The following is a 20,674-nucleotide window of genomic DNA, read 5'->3' as shown; positions in this document are numbered from 1 at the left end:
TGGTGCTTTTGTTACATGTCTGTGTCTTCAAAGGAAAATATCATTTCTACCATTATTTTGGTATGCGCCAAGAATTGTCCAAGCACAATCTGACCTTTCTGTCCTAATTAAAGGATAAAACTCAATGAAGGATACAAGGCTTTATTTAACTATAATAAGCATAATCTAGAGGCTTTTTCCTTTCATATAAACTATTTCTGGTTCTAAAAGTTATTCCAGAGATGTAGCTGCCACATGTCCCAAATGTTTACTACTTTTACATAAACACACACACATTTCAGTAGCATATTTTATTAAAAAAAAAAAGCAATTGACAGCTCAGAGCAATGGGAATAAACAAACAAGCAATGTGCTGTGCAACAAGTACACAACACTCTTCTTTCCACTCTACCGTATGTGCCTGTTATTTCACAGTGAAAACAAAGTGATACTCACAAGATGCATAACAGTGGTTGTTGTCACTAAAAAAAAAAAAAAAAAAAGACTGGTGTAACAAACAGTTTTCTCTATAAAAATGACAAAAATATTAAATAACAGCTGCACAGTGTGAAAGGTGGACTGAATAGGAGTTAGTATCAAACTTCAAGGCCAAAATTATTAATAGCCTTTTGCGTTTAAGTGATTGGGATAGCTTGTAACTGGAAATGAAACAAAAAGTGGAATAAGACTGTAAAATTTGTGTATATTTAATTATCTTTGTAAGTTTAAAAAAAAGTTGAATGTCCTACGTTATTTCTCAATAGACAGACCCAATGCTCAACATGCTAATCTAGTTTAGCTTGTTCTACAGCATGCTAGAAATCCTTTAGAATGGTGCAACATCCAGTATCCAATAAGATCAAGGATAAAAATCATTTTCAAAATTAAAAAAAGTGTAACTCCGGTACAATATATATATTTTTAATATTTATATATTTACAGCCATACCACAACAAATCAATAACCTCTCCAATATCAACTTCATAAATAAATAATCCCAATCTATAGACACTATTTCCTGATTCAAGTTCAACACAGAAAAAAGTAACAAAGTCAATGTCCTTCAAACAATCTACACTTATTTACAGCAGCAGGTGTCACATTGGACATCTTTTTTTAAAACATGTTTTTCACCTTTGTTGATATCAAGAGATTCAGCAGCTTTAAGCATTTGCAATGTAAACCACCATTCGTTACTCTCACATAGAAGCCTTCACAATGTTGCAAGACACTTTTCCTTTTTTAAACTAAGTACTTGCAGTCTTAACATTCATTAAGGTCATCAAGTCGGGGCTAAAGAGCCAGGGAGTGTTAACTATCACAGTTGCTACTCTGAGCATTAACAAGGCATTGGAGGGAAGTGAACTCCTAGCAAATGTATCGAAGGCACACGTGTATATTAGGACAGAGATCTGCGTTATCAAGTTGCTTTTGTGCAACACATCGACTTCTTCACTTTGCATACAATCATTGGACAGTCTTACATGCAGCACCAATGATTACATGTTGGTGCCAGGTAATAATAAATATGAATACGTAGCAAGTACATTCAGACATAAGCTGTGCAAGTAAAAGTATCATCTTCTGAATCTTTGGATTCTGAAGATATGTTGAGGTTTGACTTGATGGCATCCTGCGGGCATGCCCCACCCCTTTCATTCATATAATCCATAGATGTAAAGTTTGGTGCTTCTTTGGAAGATTGAAGTTGAAAAAGAAACATGGCCTTATTTTTGTGCTGGAAACCCCCCTCAAAACCTTCACTTTTACACGTTCAGGGTCAAGCCACATCAATATCCTCCATACAAAGGGTTTGTCTCTGGAAAAAAAAAAAAAAGTAAAAAGGCATTGCATTCAATGTATGCTTTATGCATGTTCGAAATCAATTAAACCATAACCATTGGATATTTTAACATTCAGTAATGGTGAGGTAGATGTTGTAAAGAGTTACCTGAGTATACACGTAGCCTTCCGGGTTGTTTCGGCATATGTGCACCTCATCCTCCGTGGCCTTCTGATAAACAGGATTGACAAAGTGGATGGTGTTTGTGTTCCTCAGTCGCCAGTGTCTCCATAGCAACACTGTACCAAACACCAGCAAGATCAGGACCACTGAAAAGAAGAAAGGACGAGAGGTTAAATGCAATGTCTGCATAAACAGGGCCATCTGAGTTGTAGAATGTTGAAAATTACCAGTTGGAATTGCAATGTAGAGAGCTGCAGGGTGGGACGACTCTGCCTCTGCAGGCACATCAATATGTCTATTGACTGAAAACATTGTTTTGGTTAGCCCTTTAGTTTCTGGAGAATCAGTCATAAAACATTGCATTTATGAGATATATAAGACGGTAGGACCGATGCTTAAGCATCTATGAGACCAGACTACTTCAGTCTGCAATAGGGATGTCCAATTATATGGGATGATAATATCGGCCGGCCAATATTGGCATAAATGAGATATTGGTTCATATCAGTCTGCAGTTATTTCCAAGTTTCACCTTTGGATTGCAATGAAAGCTCTGGTTATGCGAGCGGGGGAGTGAGGCATCTTCCTTTAATGCTTCTAATTGAATAAGCTTCGTTCATGCGTGACGTGATAGAAATCCGTACAAATGTGGAGCTTTCTAAATTGTAGGTTGCCAGCATTATTTAAATGCATTATTTGTGAATTTATTAAGACTAACCGATTTTACTTGTTGATGGAAGAATATGTTATTTTACCTGACTTTTGGTCTTGATTCTTTTTTAGGACTATTATCTGAGAAAAAAGGTTTAAAATAAATATGGCACTTTTTCTATACCTAAGATTGCATATTGCAGTATTTGTCTTATTTTGCATTTGTGAAATGCAAATGTGTTCATTCATTACACAAGATGTGACCTGACATTAGTTTGAGGGAAGAATTGTTGCCTATATCCGGATTGGTTGACATCAGTATCAGTGTTTGACAATATCGGTATATCGAATATTGTTAAAAAAGCCAGTATCTTGCATCTGTAGTCCGCGTGTATTCTTCAAATATGCTGTGGCTTGTGTTTTTGTTTATTTTCTTGATTTTGCAGTCGTTGGCCTGATTTTCCAGTCACTGTTCAATCAGTTGGCGGTCTACATGTCAGTCCTTACGCCGCCAGTTGGTCATGTACATTAACGTGTTTGCGTAAATGTGCCAAAATAAAGTACACTGGAAAAAACTGAAATGTAAGCTACATTAAATATCTGAAATCAAGGTAAAAAATATTTATTTTTGACTAACAAGATATTTTCCATGTTAGACCTCTTAAGTAAATGTGACATACTTCTTAAAATGAGCAAACTAACCAACAGAACAAGAAAATTTGACTTGCCGTAACCCAGACTAGACTTTTCTCAAATGTAAACAATGATGAGTGATAATTATACAGTATGTCATGCTGCACATCAGGATTTGATGTGTAGCGTTTTCAATGACTGCATAGACAACTCAAGCTGGAAGGCGGGACGTAAAACCCAAACCACTGCACAGGGGAAGAATACATGGCGACTGCGGTCATGAAATCCTAACACAATTTGAACAAATTTTGTCAGGAGAGAAAAAACCCAACTATTACTATCATTATTAATACAAAAAGTAGTGAATATATTGACCAAATCTAAGATCCCAAACTTAATAACACTGATTTAACATGATCCACAAGCTGTTTAAATGAGACTGTGTTGGTGGAGTTGAGCTGTACCAGAAGGCTGTAGAGAGGAGACGTTGGGCTTCAGGGCTTTAATAGTTGAGGTCTTCGTGGTTGTTTTAGCCTCTATGGTTGTAGTAACAGCCTGGTTGTTTGGATCACTATTGTTGCCTACAGCAGGAGGCGCAACAGAGTCTGATGCACAAAACAAACACAAGAGTTAGTAGTTGAAACCGGCTGGTATGTTTTACTTCATCTTCAGCTGCCTGTGCTGTGGGACTCTACCTGCCACACATTTCCTCATGTCGGGCGCCATGGTCAAGTGATCAGGGCAGGCGCAGGTGTATTTAGGAGAGTGTTGGTTGATGACAGGGGCAGGAAGGCACAAGTACTCACAGCCTCCGTTCATAGTGTTACTCCCTGTGCACCAGTTTGGACCTACAACAGAGAAATGTTTAGAAAATGTGACAAGACTAGGATCTAAACCGTGGTGACGCTCTTGTACCGCTTGGCTGCTTGAGGTTGTGGTAGAGGACAATGTCTTCAGGGTGGTCCAGGTCTCTTTCCATCTCCTTAATATCTCTTCCTGTCTTACGGCTAGCGCTCAAAACTGCCCCGTTGCTTGTGTCTGTCCAAAACACTTTGTCCTGTTTACAAGAAAAAAAGATCTTAATCACCATTTGCTTCTCTTAACGCTAACACGGGTTTAAGGCGTATGCGTGTATAATGCGTGTATATGTATAAAAGAGACACAAATTGCTCAGTAAATTACACACTCAGCAGTTAACAGCTTTGGTGGTGCTAAACCAGAGTGGCTCAGTACAATATGGCTAACTCGACAAGAAAATATATTCAAGGAGAAGTAGAAGTAGGCACATGAAGTCCCTCTGCATATTAAGGGTGAAATGTGTTGTTACGTTTTACTTAAGAGTGGTTAAGATCTTTTTACACTTGTATGACAGTAAATATAGTCAGCTGGGATAGGCTCCAACATACCCCCACGACGTTTTACGACGAAGATTAAGCGGCATAGAAAACGAATGAATGCATGACAGTAAAGATGTTTGATGCTGGTATGGAACTGACTTTGTAGCCATTGAAGACATCACTAACCTCAAAAACAGTCAGAGAGAGGGGGTGTACGAGCTTTTCTTGATTCAGAATGACAGTGTGCCTGGTCCCTCCATTCACATCTACACTGGAGAGTGTGTGCAACTTGGAGTCCACCCAGTAGAGTCGCTGGTTGACCATGTCTGTCCACGCCAAGACAGACACCAAAATTCCACTGGTTATTAAGAGTTCTTTGCACATATCTGAAATATTAAAGTAACCGATGGACATTAGATTACCAAGGGTTATTCCATTCGGCCACACAATGTTGTCCGAAACCAAGGTGATGCGGTCGGCTCCATTCAAGCCACTCCTCTCTATCCTTGCCTTTTTGCCCCAGTCAGTCCAGTACATGAAGCTACCATGAAGAAATGATGGTTAGAAGGACAGCCAGCCACTCAATGAAACTCCTACAGGGCACTCACTTGTTCAGTGGATCCACTGTAATGGCTCTTGGCTTCTGCAGGTTGTCTGTGATCAGTGTCTTCCTCTTGCTGCCATCTGTTGTTGCCACGGAAATGGAGTGCAAAGAACTGTCGGTCCAGTAGATATTGCCATGGATCCAGTCGACCGCAAGCCCTTCTGGGGCCTCGATTCCAGTGTCAATCACCACGGTGTGCTGAGATAAGTTGGCGGCCATGTCTATCTTGGAGCTGTGAGGGTGGAGAGTCACATTAGCCTATAGGGAATGTTGAGTCTTTAACTATGTCAACACATACACAGGGTTTTTTTAAATACCAATTTCCCCAATCCAGGGCAATAAAACAAACTGTCCACATTAAATCCCCTTCAATGGCTGTCTAGCATGTAACAAAACAAAGCGATGATAACATTAACTTGGCCATTTCACATTTGACAAAAGTCATTTCCAGAAAAGGCACACTGTTGCTGTTATGTGAAAAGGAGTCCTGACAATAAAGTTAACAAAAAAACTATAAACTCTAAACTTATAAGGAAGGAAATGGTGAAAAGAGAAAACTGGGAGAAAACAAAGACCTTTTCTATTGTCTATTGTTTTTGTCCCAATACACAAAAAAGGAGTTAGCATGTGGACTAAAGGCCAAAATTCATTAAAAAGTAAAAATGCAGACAACCACAATGTATCCCTCAGGCATCCTTCAGTCATTTTTGATACTGTACCCGTTGTTCAACAAAACAGGTCAGTTACAGTATAAGGTCAGCTCTACTGTGTATTTTTTTTTTAAAATTAACATCTGTACAGACGACCTCATCTTAACTGCCTTTGACCTGTGGAGGATTATTCTTTCATTCATTTTCTACCGCTTATCCTGTCAGTGTCGTGGATGAGCTGGAGCCTATCCCAGATGACTTTGGATGAGAGGAGGGGTACACCCTGGACTGGTCACTAGTCAATACAGGGCACATATAGACCACAGGGGGATTAAGCAAGAGGTTTTGACCTGTAGATTTTCTTGTGGGAAAGGTCTGACCAGAAGATAATCTTATTGGGCATGTCAATGTCTAGAGCCACTGCGTTCTTCAGCCCGTCCATTACACACACATACTCGCTGCGATCCAATGTCATCTTCCTGACCTCATGTCTGTTGGTGAAATATAGGGTGGGGGTGGTGCCTGGAGGAAGAGGCAGAACAGGAAAAGATGACTGAGTGGTCTTCAAAATAAACTGTGTGACTGCATGTTGTTTCAACCACTCACCTGACTCAGCCTTGCAGGTCTTCCTAACAGGATCCATGGCATAGCCTTCTTTACAATCACACTTGTAGGTTCCGGGCTCATTGATGCAAATCTGGCTGCAAATATCCGGCTCTGCACATTCGTCGATGTCTGCAGTGGTCAAAAAGCAGAGATAAGCATTCTTGCATTGTTTTTTTTTTTTTTTAAAGAAACACACACCACCTCTACTGTTTCCTACCCTCTCACCTTCACAGTTTTTTTTGTCCGCCTTCAGTGTGTATCCTGCAGGGCAGGAACAGCTGTAGCCGATCTTCAGATCTGTACAGCCATGGGAGCAGCCACCATTTCCACTCAAGCACTCGTTGTTGTCTGAGGAGAGTCACACAAGCACAAACATAAACATATTGTGTACAAACCACTCCGTGTCCCTGATCAAGTGGCCAGTCATGACATCTACTTTCCTAAAGTTAATTGAGACCAGCAGCGGACTCTTTACCTCAAAGTACACAAGTCACAGTCACATTTTCCACGTTATGAGCTGAAGACCCGTTATGAGTGGAAAGGGCGGGAAAAAGAATACTTACGGCACTCAGAAGCTGGTTCATCCGACCAATCTCGGCAGTCTCTTTGACTGTCGCACACCTTCGTCATGCTGATGCACTCCCCGCTGAGACACTTGAACTGAGTGGGGCCATCACAGGCATTTTCTAAGGAGAGGAGCATGAGCATGAGTCTTAAAGGAGCAGTCATTCTGGAATAAACAGGAATTTTTTGTCTGTATAAAAGAAACTAAAATTTTCATTTCTTACTGGCTGAATGTATTTACAATTATATTAAAACATGATGATTATGTTACGACTGTTAATTTGAATATAACATATCCAATAGATATTAGTCACATTAGCCATAATTGAATTATAAGTAATTACACACTTAGTCAGCATGGCATGTGTGGAAAATGCTGGGATGCCACCAGGGACTTTGGGCCCCACCAAAAAAAAATAAATAATAATTCTAATATTTTACTACAGTATATTCTAGGGCCCTTAGAATCATCACCACTTTTTCCCCTGGGAATATGTCAACCGGCATTAGCTGCTTACATATGCCACCTCAGTTGCATTAAGACTGAAACCAATTGAGGGGAATTCAAGGCAAACAAAAAAAGCAAGACGTTAATTCATAATTCTCTTAGTTAAAACAATCTGCTGTGATGCAAAGTCAGTTAATTGTTTTCTATACTGTACTGTGCTGCAAAGTATTGAGGGCATGACCCACGTATGTACAATTGGATATCGTTTACCCAAATCAGTACTTTTAAAACAATTATGGAGATTAAACAATATCCAAACCGGTACTTTAAAAATGGAAAACTTTTATCCAAAAACAATGCCTATTTACAGTATTATGGAATGCAAGTTAAACGGAAAAGCACGTTAAATATTTAATTAACATAAACATCATAACTACGTAATGAATTCACCAATATTAAATAAAATCCATAACAAACTGCCATAATTATCACAGCAAAACCAGCAGCAATACAGAACACAGGGATAGTGCAAAAATTTGCCAGATTTTACACTAATTTAAGTGATACCTTCTGCCGTTTAGGTGCCTACATTCCGCACAAATTGATATTGGTACACCATTCTGGTGGCGTGCTGTGTTGGAATGTTGATGTTCGTAATTCCGGTGTTGGTGTTCCCCACCCCTTTCCAAACGAATGAATATGAATGTGCACAGTATGCACCATAAAAGCGGTTCCAACAAAACAATTAAGTGCATTATTAATAAAGTCACCTGCTTCGCAGCCCAACTCATCGCTACCGTCTGAACAGTCGTGCACTTTGTTGCACTGACGGCTGCCATAGATACAGGCACCGTCACTACACTGGAACTCATCAAGGCGACAAGTAGGGCGAGCTGGAAAAAGACAACAATTGGATGAAATGAGGACGCAGAGAGAGAGAGAGCGAGATAGGCTTAAAATGTAACATTATGGAATTAAAAAAAAAGACAGAAAGGATCAAGAAGTGTAAAATAGCGAAGCACACTCACTGCAGTTGACTTCATCTGAGTGATCCTGGCAGTCCGAGCTGCCATCACAGCGCCAGGTGCCGTGTATGCAATCGCCATCAGCGCACTGGAATTCATTCAACGCGCAAGTCTTCTTGTCAGGCTGCTTGTCCGCACAGTTCTCTGGCCACTCATCAGATCCATCAGTGCAGTCTTTGTCACCATCGCAGCGCCACCTATCGTGTACGCACATTGAGTTGTTGCACTGAAAGTCCACTGGGCTGCACGTCGTCTTCGGGCAGAAAGCCTCATCTGAGCCATCGGGACAGTCGTTGTCACGGTCACACACATAGTTGGAGGATAGACACTGTCCCGTGGTGCAGCGGAACTGGTTGTCCGTGCACTGCTTTATTGCTGTGGTGAGGAGGCAGGGTGTAAATATTACGGTATATTCCCATTTGCAACTATTAATGTATTATACATTTTATATATCACTGCTTTAACTTACTGCAGTTTTTCTCATCTGCGCCGTTGTTGCAGTCATCTGCGCCATCACAATGCCAGCCCTGCGGTACACACTGACGCTCAGGGCCACCGCAGCTGAACTCTGTATCGCGACACATTTTGGCCGCTGGGGACCGAAACAGGAAGTATCACGTGATTTGTTATTGAGCACATTGAAAAAAGTTAAGTGAGTGCGCCAATAAACCTGCTACTGTTAAACTTATTTTACTATTTATGCCTCATCGGTGTGGTTACTCACACTCAAGTGTAATGGGAACATCATAGCCATCATAAAAAAGAACAGGTTAATGTATGAAAAAGTGTAAAGACAACACACAAAACATACCGCATGTTTCAGGTAGTTCATCGGTTCCATCACCACAGTCGTCTGTCCCGTCACAAATCCACCTGCGGGTAATGCACCTGCCGTTTGCACACTTCAGCTGACTGGAGTCGCATTCATACGCTGCGTATGAGAGTGACAAATAAAAGCTTACTGTAAAGTTAAATGATCTATGATCAAAGTAATGACATGAGCTTGTGTCAACACTAACAAAATACCCTTATGTTGATATTTACCTTTTGCAAACTAGATAAATGTTACACTGAACTTAAAATAATGTGTCAAAACCACACCTTTTGCTGAGATCTATCAACAGATTCACACAAAATGTATCATACGGTATATTGTATCCTGGACATACATTTTTTCCTTGTGTTGAAACTTTGTAGTCAGTACCTCTTAATTCAGTTAAGGCCCTAAAAGCTGCTGTCATTAAGCCTCTAATGAAGAAGAGCAGTCTTCATGCCACAGTACTGAACAACTATCGGCCCATATCAAACCTGCCATTCTTTGGAAAAGTCTTAGAAAAGGTTGTATACCAACAGCTTACCGACTTTTTTGTCTCTAACAATGTATTTGATACTTTCCAATCAGGCTTTACGCCCCACAACAGCACTGAGACAGCTCTGATCAAGGTGACAAATGATATCCATCTGAACACAGATGCAGGCAAAGCCTCACTTTTAGTTCTGCTGGACCTGAGCGCTGCCTTTGACACAGTGTGATCTTATTACAGAGGATAGAAAACTGGATGGGAATCTCTGGTACTTCTCTAAAATGGTTCAAGTCCTATCTGGAGGACAGGAAGTACTTTGTTGGAATTGGTAACTGTCTCTCAGACCAAATGGCTATGATCTGTGGGGTTCCCCAGGGGTCAATCCTGGGGCCCCAATTGTTCAATCTGTACATTTCAGTTTTATGGTGCCAAAATCTAGAAGTCTTCCAGAAGATGTGCGACAATCCTCAACTTTAGCAATGTTCAAAACCAAGCTGAAAACACTTCCATTCAACTAAGCATATGACATCTGAGTATTTTATCTGCACTCTTCATTTTAATCCTTTTTTTGTTTTATGGAACTTTATGTAATGAATTTTCATGTTCTTATGGAATGATTTTATGAAGTGATTTTACTCTTCTTTTATAAATTGTGCTCTACAAATAAACTTGCCTTGCCCTACCATTTATACAATGCAAATTGATTGCAAACTTATGGCAACTTACTGCTGCACCACGCATCTTACAAAGACCGGAGCCACATGAAAATCAAACAGCACGACACAGGAAACAGGTGACAAGATAAAAACACATAACCGGAAACAGACATAAAAGAGAAAAAACTAAACCAATAGTCCAAACTGTCAAGGGGAGGACCAGCCTTTACAAGAGTAAACATGACACAACTCACCCAACCATCCTTTCATTATTAAATTCAAATAGTGTTTAAAGAGAATCTTATTGTTTTTTTGAACAGTAACTGACATTAACTTATTTTTACACTTGCAAATCTAGAAGGCTAAAATGTTATTGTAAAAAAAATGCCTGCACAGTTATGAACAAAGGTTTTATGATGGTGACAGTTTGATACACTTTTATTTGCATTATTTCCTTTGGGAATAATTGAATTAATAGACGAAAATAGAGTACCACCAATAAAATGACACTATCACTCTAGCCAATCTCTTCCCCTGCATCAATTATCACTGTTCAAAACAGAAAACCAAACAACTGCAACTCTACTGCAGTTTGTTATCTGAGTGACAGCAACTTCCATGTTGAACTTTGAAGTAGTCCGACCCTACAAATAACTTTGGGGTAGTCAAGGTTCAGAGGTCATGGCCTAAAATAATCCCACCTATAAGCAAGCTTGCGGGTAAAACAGCACAGACCACAAACATGTACTGTATGTGCAGCAAACATGGTTCATTCATTCAGACTCTTCAAGCGAGGGAGTGGCCTTGTGCATCACCTCTGCGCTCTCACCGTGACCCAGGAGGACAAGTCAGACTGGCCCTTTAAGACAATAGCATGGGAGGAGTTGCACAATCACACCACTGGTTGCTGATTGGTCCCACAGTGGTGTTTCCTGTAGTGGCATCACTACGGTAACCCGAAAGCATAGACTTCTTAACAGAAATGGTGGATGACTAATGGCATGTCTGATTGTTTTGTAATCATTATGGCAAGAAAAAGGGCTATACAAAAAGAGTAAACCCAATTACTTGGAAAAGAAAACAAGGTACATGTAGGAGGTTGCAGCCCCTTCAGCATCCCACCCCCTCCCTGCTTATTCCCGAACCACAGCACCAGCCCACATGTGACGCAAACCCCAGACGGGAAACCTTTGAGCATTTACAGGAATAGTTTCCAAAGTAAGTGCAGCTGTTGCGTTAATGCACAACCGACACGATGAGACCACAAAATTTGCAGCCGCCCCGCTAGCGCCACTCACCCTTTGGCAAAGCATGCTTCACCACAGACCTCCACAGAGACAAGGTCATGTTTTCATTTCCCATCACTAATCTTCCATGCTGCCTCCACAAATGAGCCATAAATGATGCACAGCATCTAATGAGGACCTTGGTGGCCTCAATTGTGTCCTACGCACTTCTAGGCAACAGTATGTGATAGTTGTACCTTGAAATCTGAGTTTCAATGAATGATGACACTGACTGGCGACAAGGAGAATAGCATCTCTGTCATCACCATGGCAACCAGGGATAACTTATGTAATTGGTCTATAACAGGGGTTTTGATAGAGCGAGGCCAGACTCCCCAGATCCAGCAGCTTAAAAAAAATTTAAGTCATCTTTTTCAAACCCGCAAAGCTAACTTCAGTTATGTTTAAAAGGCAAAACAAATAGAATTTTAGTTCAGTGAGAAAGTAAAAGTCAGGGTTGAGCAGAAAACTTTACATAAATATGTTTCAGAAAATCTCTTCTTTCAGAGGAGGCCCCAGTCGTGTTATATTCTCTAGGGAAGGTTCACTGGAGCACACTTTAAACCTCCCTGCTCTATAGTGTAATATTGGTGGGCCAAGCCAATACAGTTGAACCTCGGTTAGCGTACATACCGCTTAGCGTATTTTTCAGTATAGGTAAAAAATGTATGCAAAAAATTTGCCTATGTTTGCGTACATTCCCCAATTAGCATGGAACCCGGAACCGGAAGTCACTGTCCCCCAGCTTCATCGCCCTTCTATGATGTCATCAGCGGCTGAATCTGTAGTTCTTTGCTAACTACCAGTTATGCCACAAGGATTTTCTTACTGATCAATTAATTCATGTCTTTAAGTTTTGCTCATAGAGCTGGTCTTCTGTTACTGACCATGTGTTTCTGGCTAAAAACAGTTTAAAATGCACGTAGACTAAATTTAGCAACAGGTCAAAAGAGGCATATTTTTAAATGCAGCTCTATTGTTTTGAGTTTTCAGGTTTATAAGTAAGTTCACAACTGCAGCTTAACAGCGTCTTGCTAAACCACTCTCTAAAATAATGCGTCTGTGTCTGGTTTAAATACAAGCTCCCTAATAAACGTTGCTACTGCTGCTTAACTGAAAGCAACCTACATGCTGCTGATATAAAGATGGCTGTTCTCTTTATGGATGCTATTTATACCCACACTTCCTGGCAACCATCGCTGCCATTTAAGGTCATTGTCTCAAACAGCAACAGGCTGCTATCATCCACTTTAAAGTGTATAAAAGTCATCTAGCAGCAGAAACTGATTGAATGAATATCTAAGCCCTGTCATAGTACAACAATGCTCCTGTATGAGCTCATGTCCACCCACAATGAACTTTTATGGCACAACGACGCACTACACACATTGGAGCTATACACAGCTCTGTTTGTCCACACACAGAAAATGGTTAATTAATAACCAGGATCGATTAGAATGTGATGCCTCTAGAATGGATTACAACTAGTGTTACTTGATGCATCCATAAAAAGCAGCACATCCCCTTTGTGTGTTTTTCCCTCTATCAGGCTGGCTTCCTGGAGTGACATGACTTCTAGAAATGTCCAAGTAGAGGGATTGCTACGTAAACTGAGAGCGAAACTCCAATGGGAAGTGACTCAAATGTTTACTTTACTTTACCTTTCCTGGAAAACATTACAAGAAAATCACAGTACCCACTTTCAGAAGTCAAGTTAATTCTCTGCACATTGTTTACCTTAAGGCATAGGTGTCCAAACCTTTCCAACCAAGGACTGCATACTAAAAAAATAACAGGATGTGGGAGGCCATTTTCACATTTTTCATTTTCTCAAAAAAGTTAAAACTAAAAAGTTTAACTTTCTTTTTATAAAACAACCTGCATGTCAGCTTTATTGTTATCTGCATCAAACTGTCTACTTTTTCTTCTGACACCTTTTTGCCCCCCCCCTCCCATTCCACCCCCCCCCCCCATTTTTGTCGTGTTTTAAATATTTAGAATGTACTTCAATGTAACTTCTTAAAGCATGTAAAAAAATAATAAAACCATGAGCATGAAGACCATGTGCCGCAGACCAATAAAAAAATGAACACCCCTGCCTTACTAAGGTTCCAGTTGTAGACCCTTAGTAGAACACAAAAAATAAAAAGTTAATTCCCTACAATTGAGTACCTAGCTGCATATTTTGATCCAACTCATTGGTAGTGCTCCTCTATGAGCTATGAATAAGAGATTATAGGCAGCAGACATCAAACAACCATTCACACTCACATTCACACCTATGGACAATTCATAGAATCTCCAGTGAACCGAACATTCAGGCTTTTGGGATGTGGGAGGACGCCGCAGCGCTCGGTGTAAAAGCTACAGGAGAGCAAGCAAACTCCATTCATTGATTAAAATTTGGAAAAACTCCTCTCATGTACTGGAGTTAAAGTAGTGATTTCCATGTAGGTACATCATTTCATGAGTTTTTAAAAAGTAATACTAACCAAAATCTCTGAAAGCCTCAAATATATTTCTTTTGTCTGGAATTTATATCTCAGTGTTCCATTTTATTTAATTTTTAAATATATATTTTAGTGTCCACATGACACTATCAAGCATAGATCTTAAATACTGTACATCCATGTTAAGCCCTTATGGTCCCAAATTACTGTACCAAACTTTACTCAATGATATTTACTGGCGCTATAACTGTGCATAATTTAAATTCAACTGACCTTTATGCTTTAAAGTGTAGTCATTTTTGGTTATTTTATTAAATTATATTCATTAAACACACAAGTATAATCATTTCACCATTTAAAACAAATGTGACATATCAATTGATTGAATCTTTAGACTAAATATTGCATTGATTTTTCACAGCCACAGAGAGACAAATGCGGATTTTCCCGTATTTCCATGTTCCTCAGGGGCGTATACCTTCAGGGAGGATGCCAGGTGAACGCAGGCAACTTTGCCACGCCCCCCCAAGGGCAACCCTCAACGTTGACCACGCCCACGGAGAGCCCTCAAACCCACCGTAAATATGAAGAAATGTATAAAGCTCGACTGTATCGAAGTCCAATTCGTACGTACACATCTCCAGCGTTACCATAGCGATAGTCGCATTTAGTTAAACTTGGCGAAAACAAACGAATACATAAGTTCCGCGCTGAAGCCATGCATTAACATTAAGGTCCACCGGCGGCAATATGTCTCACCTGACACAGCAGAACAACGGATGAGCATCAGCAGGCAGCAACATGTATACAGTCGCATCCACATCTTCTTCCTTCCACTGGAACAGGACAAACTACTCAGGGATGGGCGACTACACTGCGTCAGTGGGCTTCCCTTACTCAGTGAGATGGAGGTGGAGAGTTGAGAGTGAGGAGCGATGATCACGTTTGGACCATTTTGAACAAGGACTATAAAGGGGCGGGGCTATAGCAGTGGCGTGATGTTTGAAATTGGAAGACAGGGCCCTCCCGGAGCGAGGAGGAGGGCGGAGCTACCGTGATGACGCTCTTATAGTGTGTTTAGTACATCTATAGTTATGGAAAATAACGCTCAAGGGACCTTTGATTAGGTACACTTGCACGGTCTAATGAGGTCTATTAAAAATGATACCTTTACACAATTACAATAATATTACATTTTGAGCCATTATTTTGTACTTCTGATTGTGTCTAACTGCACTGCCTACACTGTTTGTAATGTTTATGCTTTCTCTGCCGCTAAATAAGTTAACCAAAATATGGTATGGTATGTTAATTTGTTTCAGACATGTGTAACATATTACATGAAGCAACATCATCATCATGTCTGAAAAGGAGTAGGAAGAAGCAGAGTTTATATTTAATCCTACCCCTTCCCATGTCTGTTGCTGATCATTCATTCACACCATAACTTTTACTTGTTGACACTTACAATACGACACTTTCTGACATTTGTCATTTACATTTTTTCCACTTGCTGTATGGAAGGATGGTGTTAAATAACAAAATCAAGAGTTAAAATAATGACACTATAAATCTTGTGCCGTAATAAGGGAATAGATAACATCGGAAAAATGCTAAATTGGGAATAAATTGTTAACAATAAATAGGAATACATTTGAATTAGTCAAACATTACATGGAAGTCATGCACCCCCTACTCCTGCACACTTAAAAACATAAACCACACAATGAAACATTTTTAATATATTATTAAATAGAATATATATTATGACATTATATTAATATATATAATAATTAATATATATATCATATTTTTCAACTGCACACCTAGGCTACTCATTTAAAATGGAGAGGGTTTTACAGGGGTAAGACAGCTCCTGGCAGGTTTGTCTTCTGTTTGGTGAATTTATGTGTATTTGTGTATTGAGTATTTAAGTGGCGACAAGCTGTGGTAAGATGTTGTGAGCTTTGATCTTTATGTTCTTTTGCCGTGCTTTGGTCTGCAACAACATGGAAAAAATCATTACAATGCAACTAATGTTGCACGTAAACATAATAATTCTAAATAATTATGACGTACAGAAATCAATACGGAAATTAATTCTATACGAGGCTTATTACTGAGCCGAATGGACATACAGTATAAGCACATATAGCATGAGATTATGCACAGAAAATGCACAGCGGCACAGAGCTAACATTAAACCTCACCTCCAAGCACAGCATTAACATTTGTGAACAAGGACGAGGTGAAAGGAAGAATAGAAAATACACGTCTGCGCAGCATCAGAGAAAGTCATACACGTAAGTCTCAAGCTGCATCACACATGGTGTGTTCAAGGACCACCAAACAAAGTGGCTGCAACGCCCGAAGAAGATTTGTGAATTTGTGTATTTGTGAAAACATTAATTTACTTACAAGTGCAAAATTGGGGGCTTTCTCACCTTGACAGTGCATCCAGTCAACAAACAAATGACAGGTTCATCCAGCTGAGAAAATGCACTCATTAGTCACAGCACAACGTAAGAAGTAAGAAGAAGACAATATAAATAATCTGTAAAAATCTTCAAGATTAAACACTTTTAATGCACAATGTTATCGTCAAACTTATTTGTTCATCTAACGCACACAAAACAATGAACAACTTCATGCTGTCACCTTTCTTCTGCATGGCTGTGGCTGTTCACATGAGGCGTTCCAGCGCATTACGTACATCTCAGTATTCAGCGCTAATGTAGTCAAGCCATTTATAATTTTTATTCACGTACACCCTACGACAAAGCGTACCACACTTTGGGAACCAAGGATGTAGACTTTGTTTCTTTCAGCTTACTCCTCTGCCTCTGCAATGCTACCTTCTTTTTTCTGCTGTTGAACTTTATGATGATGACAGGTGTGGTGTTGTTATTCCTGCCAAACATTGGGATGCATGTATCAATGTTGTTGACATCCATTGGGGCAACATCGTGTCCTACTTCGTTATCAGATGCGCAGGTATAAGATCTGCGTTACGTCAAGCCCAGTCACAATTACATACAAATCATCCAATCTACACGTCACTTGTGACGTGTAGATTTCATCATTTTGCTTCTTTAAAGAATCCACTTTTCCTTCTAACCCGTCCATTTCTTTACGAAGTGATACCTTTTCATTCTTCAAATCCTTAATGTGTTCCGTTAAGGAGTTCATGTCTTCTTGCTGTTTATCTATTTTGCTCTTCATGTCCTTCCTTATATCATTCAGCATCACAATTATCTCCTGTAGTGTACCTGGTTTCTGGCTTCCTTCCATGTCCTCCTCCTCTGTAGTTGCGAGGCCAGAAACAGAAGCAGAAGCCCTTTTTCTAGGCACTACTAACATTGGTAATCAACACCTGATTACCATTAGCAACAATTAGCTTGTGTTGTTAGCAATTGTCAGCACTCAACGTAACTTGTTTTTTGAAAGCGTTAATTCCTCACGCTAGACGGTATACAAGCTGGTGGTGTCATTAAACAGATGTGCAATTATAATTGAGATCTGTGGGCAGGAAAAATATTTCAAAACTTCTTTCGGCCCATTCACACAAGGAAATATTATTGTATAAACAGCCACCTACAAACCTATAACCACCATTATAAAAAATATTGTTAAATTACGGTGTCATTACCGTCAGGGGCGTTGTATGGGGGGAGAGTTCCAATTCCAAGAAATTTCAAAAAAATTCCAAAAAATAAAGACGCGGTGACAACAGCTGTTGAGTTTCTGGCAGCGCCGCTGATTACCATGTTTACTTCTGGGAAAAAGTATCATTTTTCATGGCAGCACAGTGGAATCATTGTTAGCACCATTTAATAAAATTGGCTCCCACACTTCTAATTTGGGGTGTTGTGCGCCAAGACTTTGGTGTATACTGTATAGCGCATTCCCATCTGAATTAATGCATATATGCATGGAAAACGTAAGGAGAAATAAAAGAGTACAGACATTTGCTCATAATGCTGCAACTTGTTGCATGCTGCATATTGTTGCTTAGTTGTCAGTACAGTATGGAAGAGGCCAAATGTTTTCATGAACACAAAATGCAACATACAGTGGCTCAAATGTTGTGTTTTACTAACTTTACGTTGGGTGCATCAAAGTCATATTCAATGCTGACACTTGTGCAAGTCATCAATAGCCTTTAATCCCACAAGTGACTCAGTGCATCAGTTTTGCAATACAATACTAATAAATGTAGCCAACAATCAATGTTTCATTCACAAATGATGCTGTGGTGATGAATAGTGTCGCCAGTATGTGTGCTCAGTGCTAGTAAAAGTGGTAGGTATTTCTGGAATGGGGAAATACTGGCTTGGTTAGATATTTCTACATGGCTTTACCCACCCACAATGATGACTCATCTCTATGGGCCATCATGTCTGTGCATGTCTATGCGATAATAGAAATATATATGCATTGTTTATGTGAGCAGTTGTTTCAGTAAGGTATGCTCTGGTGGGTTTTTTAAAATTGTTTTTACATTTCACATTTAGAGGTTAAATATATTAACAACAAGTGTGAGGTGCACTGTGCCTTCATCATTAAAATTAAGCCTTTAACACTTCGGTGACTGTAAAGAATGTTAGAGTGTACATTGCCTGTGCTGTACAGTTTTCTGATGGTGACAGTTTGACCCAGGGACAGACTATTTCTATTTCCATTACATCCTACTGTATGGCCAAAATAGTTTCCAAATCAGAACAAACGTTACAGAGCGGATTTTGTTCCACACTGTTTGTCGTAATGCTGCATTCAGAGACCCCTGTCCCCAACAGATGTTAACAGCTGGTTGTGAGCTGTTGCAGAGATCCAGTTGTTCCAGGAAACCAAATCTTTTAAACACCTACCCCATTCCTTCCCTAAATTCTTCTTCCTTCAACTGACTCACACTAAATAAACATAAATGTCAGTAAAGATTAATAAGGCTAGCTGTTTTCACAAAACTTTAGAGGCTAATGTGGAGTTATGGTGGATACAAAATTAAAAAAACAGTTCAGAACGAACTCACCCATGTGACACATATACAGCGCTGTGCTGGCTCTGTATTAGACTGCCGCTTTGTGGACAAATACAGGCATTACAAGACAAAACAAAACAAACAGTGACGGTTATGCAGCGGGTTTCTCCAACTGCCTATAGGTCGCCAACATTACAACATATTGCTAGCATTATATCCTACCTCTTCAGAAACGTCAGTTCCAGACAGTGGATGCCCTCCATGAAGCCATCTTCACCACATAGCGCAACATTCCCACTATTCTCCTGGAAACACTGGCATCAAGCATGCCCAAACCTATTTTGTTGATTAACAAGAATGGCGCAGCTACTCTATTATTGAATCCTTCCTTCAACATCAGGGGCGGTTCTAGCTTTTTTGAAAAGGGGGGTAGTGGCCGAGGCCGTAGGTCGAGGTGCTGGAAATGGAATGGGGGGTCTGGGGGCCCTCCCCCCGAAAATTTTTTAAAATTAGACCTCATTTCCTGCAATCTGGTGGTATCTGAGGCCAATTTTATGTCCTTAATTTCAAGAGTTTGTTATTTTTATCCTTGGAATATATAATTTAAGCCAAAACATTACTAATAGCGTAATGAGGGGTAAAATATCGGAATCATTATGCTGAAATCGTAATGGTTGGCATCTCTGGGTTGTCAATGTCAAAGTGTGCTGGCCGCCAGCCAGATTGACCGGCTATTCAGATAAAAACGCCGTCTATTTCCCACTGGGAAGCAATCCCTAGCAGAGTGTTTAATTACTTTCACCTCATAAACCTTCCAGCCCAATGCCCAAACTGATATCAAGGATACATACTGACCCTATGCTGCATGCCGGCAGCTCACCACCCACCGCTACACAGTGCAGCATGTACTAAGCCATACACATGTACAGCCAGCCTAGAACAGTGTAGCATCCTCCTGGCCCAAAAAGCAGACCACAAAATGGTGGTAAAAGGCAGTGTGCTCGCATGAATTAACTTCAGGTTATGTACCAACAACTTTGCTCATTAGCACTTAATAACATCATCAAAACTTACCTTTATGTATTGCCACATAGGATCAGCATTTGGGACCAAATATGAGGTGAAAGACAAATGCAAAAAAAAAAAACAAGATGGCGCCCTCCGTGGCAGACGTCTCTGTTTCACTCTCCCGTTTTTTTTCTATTTTTTTGCTATTTTGTTGTTCATGTTGGACATTCAACGTGCTGCGTTGCATTGCAGTATAGAGACAACTTTTGCAGCATAGAGACAACTTTTGAACATCGGCGGGGTTCACCATGAGCTTTCGTTCAGCCTCTCGGACTGGCTTTCTTCTGTGTCGGGAGGACGCAGCAGCCTGCGGGCCTGGTGAGCTAAATGCCCAGGAGCGTCCGAGGCGGAGGCGAGGCAGGAGGGGCGGCCTGCGTGCTAGGATAAAGGCTGTAGCGACTGGGCCACCGCTGCCGAGCCTGCTGCTGGCCAGCGTCTGCTCTCTCGAAGACAGGATGGACGAGCTGAG

General features: G+C 40.2%; 1 protein-coding gene across 1 annotated transcript; it reads right to left on the bottom strand.

Annotated features, from left to right (window-relative positions):
* Positions 1-286: 286 nt before the first annotated feature.
* LOC129183076 (low-density lipoprotein receptor-like) lies at positions 287-15,119 on the bottom strand. The gene is made up of 18 exons (XM_054779911.1): positions 14,919-15,119; positions 9,275-9,394; positions 8,933-9,055; positions 8,467-8,838; positions 8,209-8,331; positions 6,990-7,112; positions 6,652-6,774; positions 6,427-6,555; positions 6,171-6,342; positions 5,175-5,402; positions 4,989-5,107; positions 4,753-4,892; positions 4,145-4,286; positions 3,925-4,077; positions 3,694-3,834; positions 2,173-2,247; positions 1,931-2,091; positions 287-1,798 (listed from the first exon to the last, which is right to left on the bottom strand). The coding sequence occupies exons 1-18, from the start codon at positions 14,980-14,982 to the stop codon at positions 1,760-1,762; spliced, it is 2,547 nt and encodes an 848-aa protein (XP_054635886.1). The 5' UTR covers positions 14,983-15,119; the 3' UTR covers positions 287-1,759.
* Positions 15,120-20,674: the final 5,555 nt, after the last annotated feature.

The sequence above is a fragment of the Dunckerocampus dactyliophorus genome, chromosome 6, assembly GCF_027744805.1.
Source record: "Dunckerocampus dactyliophorus isolate RoL2022-P2 chromosome 6, RoL_Ddac_1.1, whole genome shotgun sequence".
NCBI classification, from domain to species: Eukaryota; Metazoa; Chordata; class Actinopteri; order Syngnathiformes; family Syngnathidae; genus Dunckerocampus; species Dunckerocampus dactyliophorus.
The sequence above is the reverse complement of the archived record's forward strand: the minus strand, read 5'-3'. Positions and strand labels throughout refer to the sequence as shown.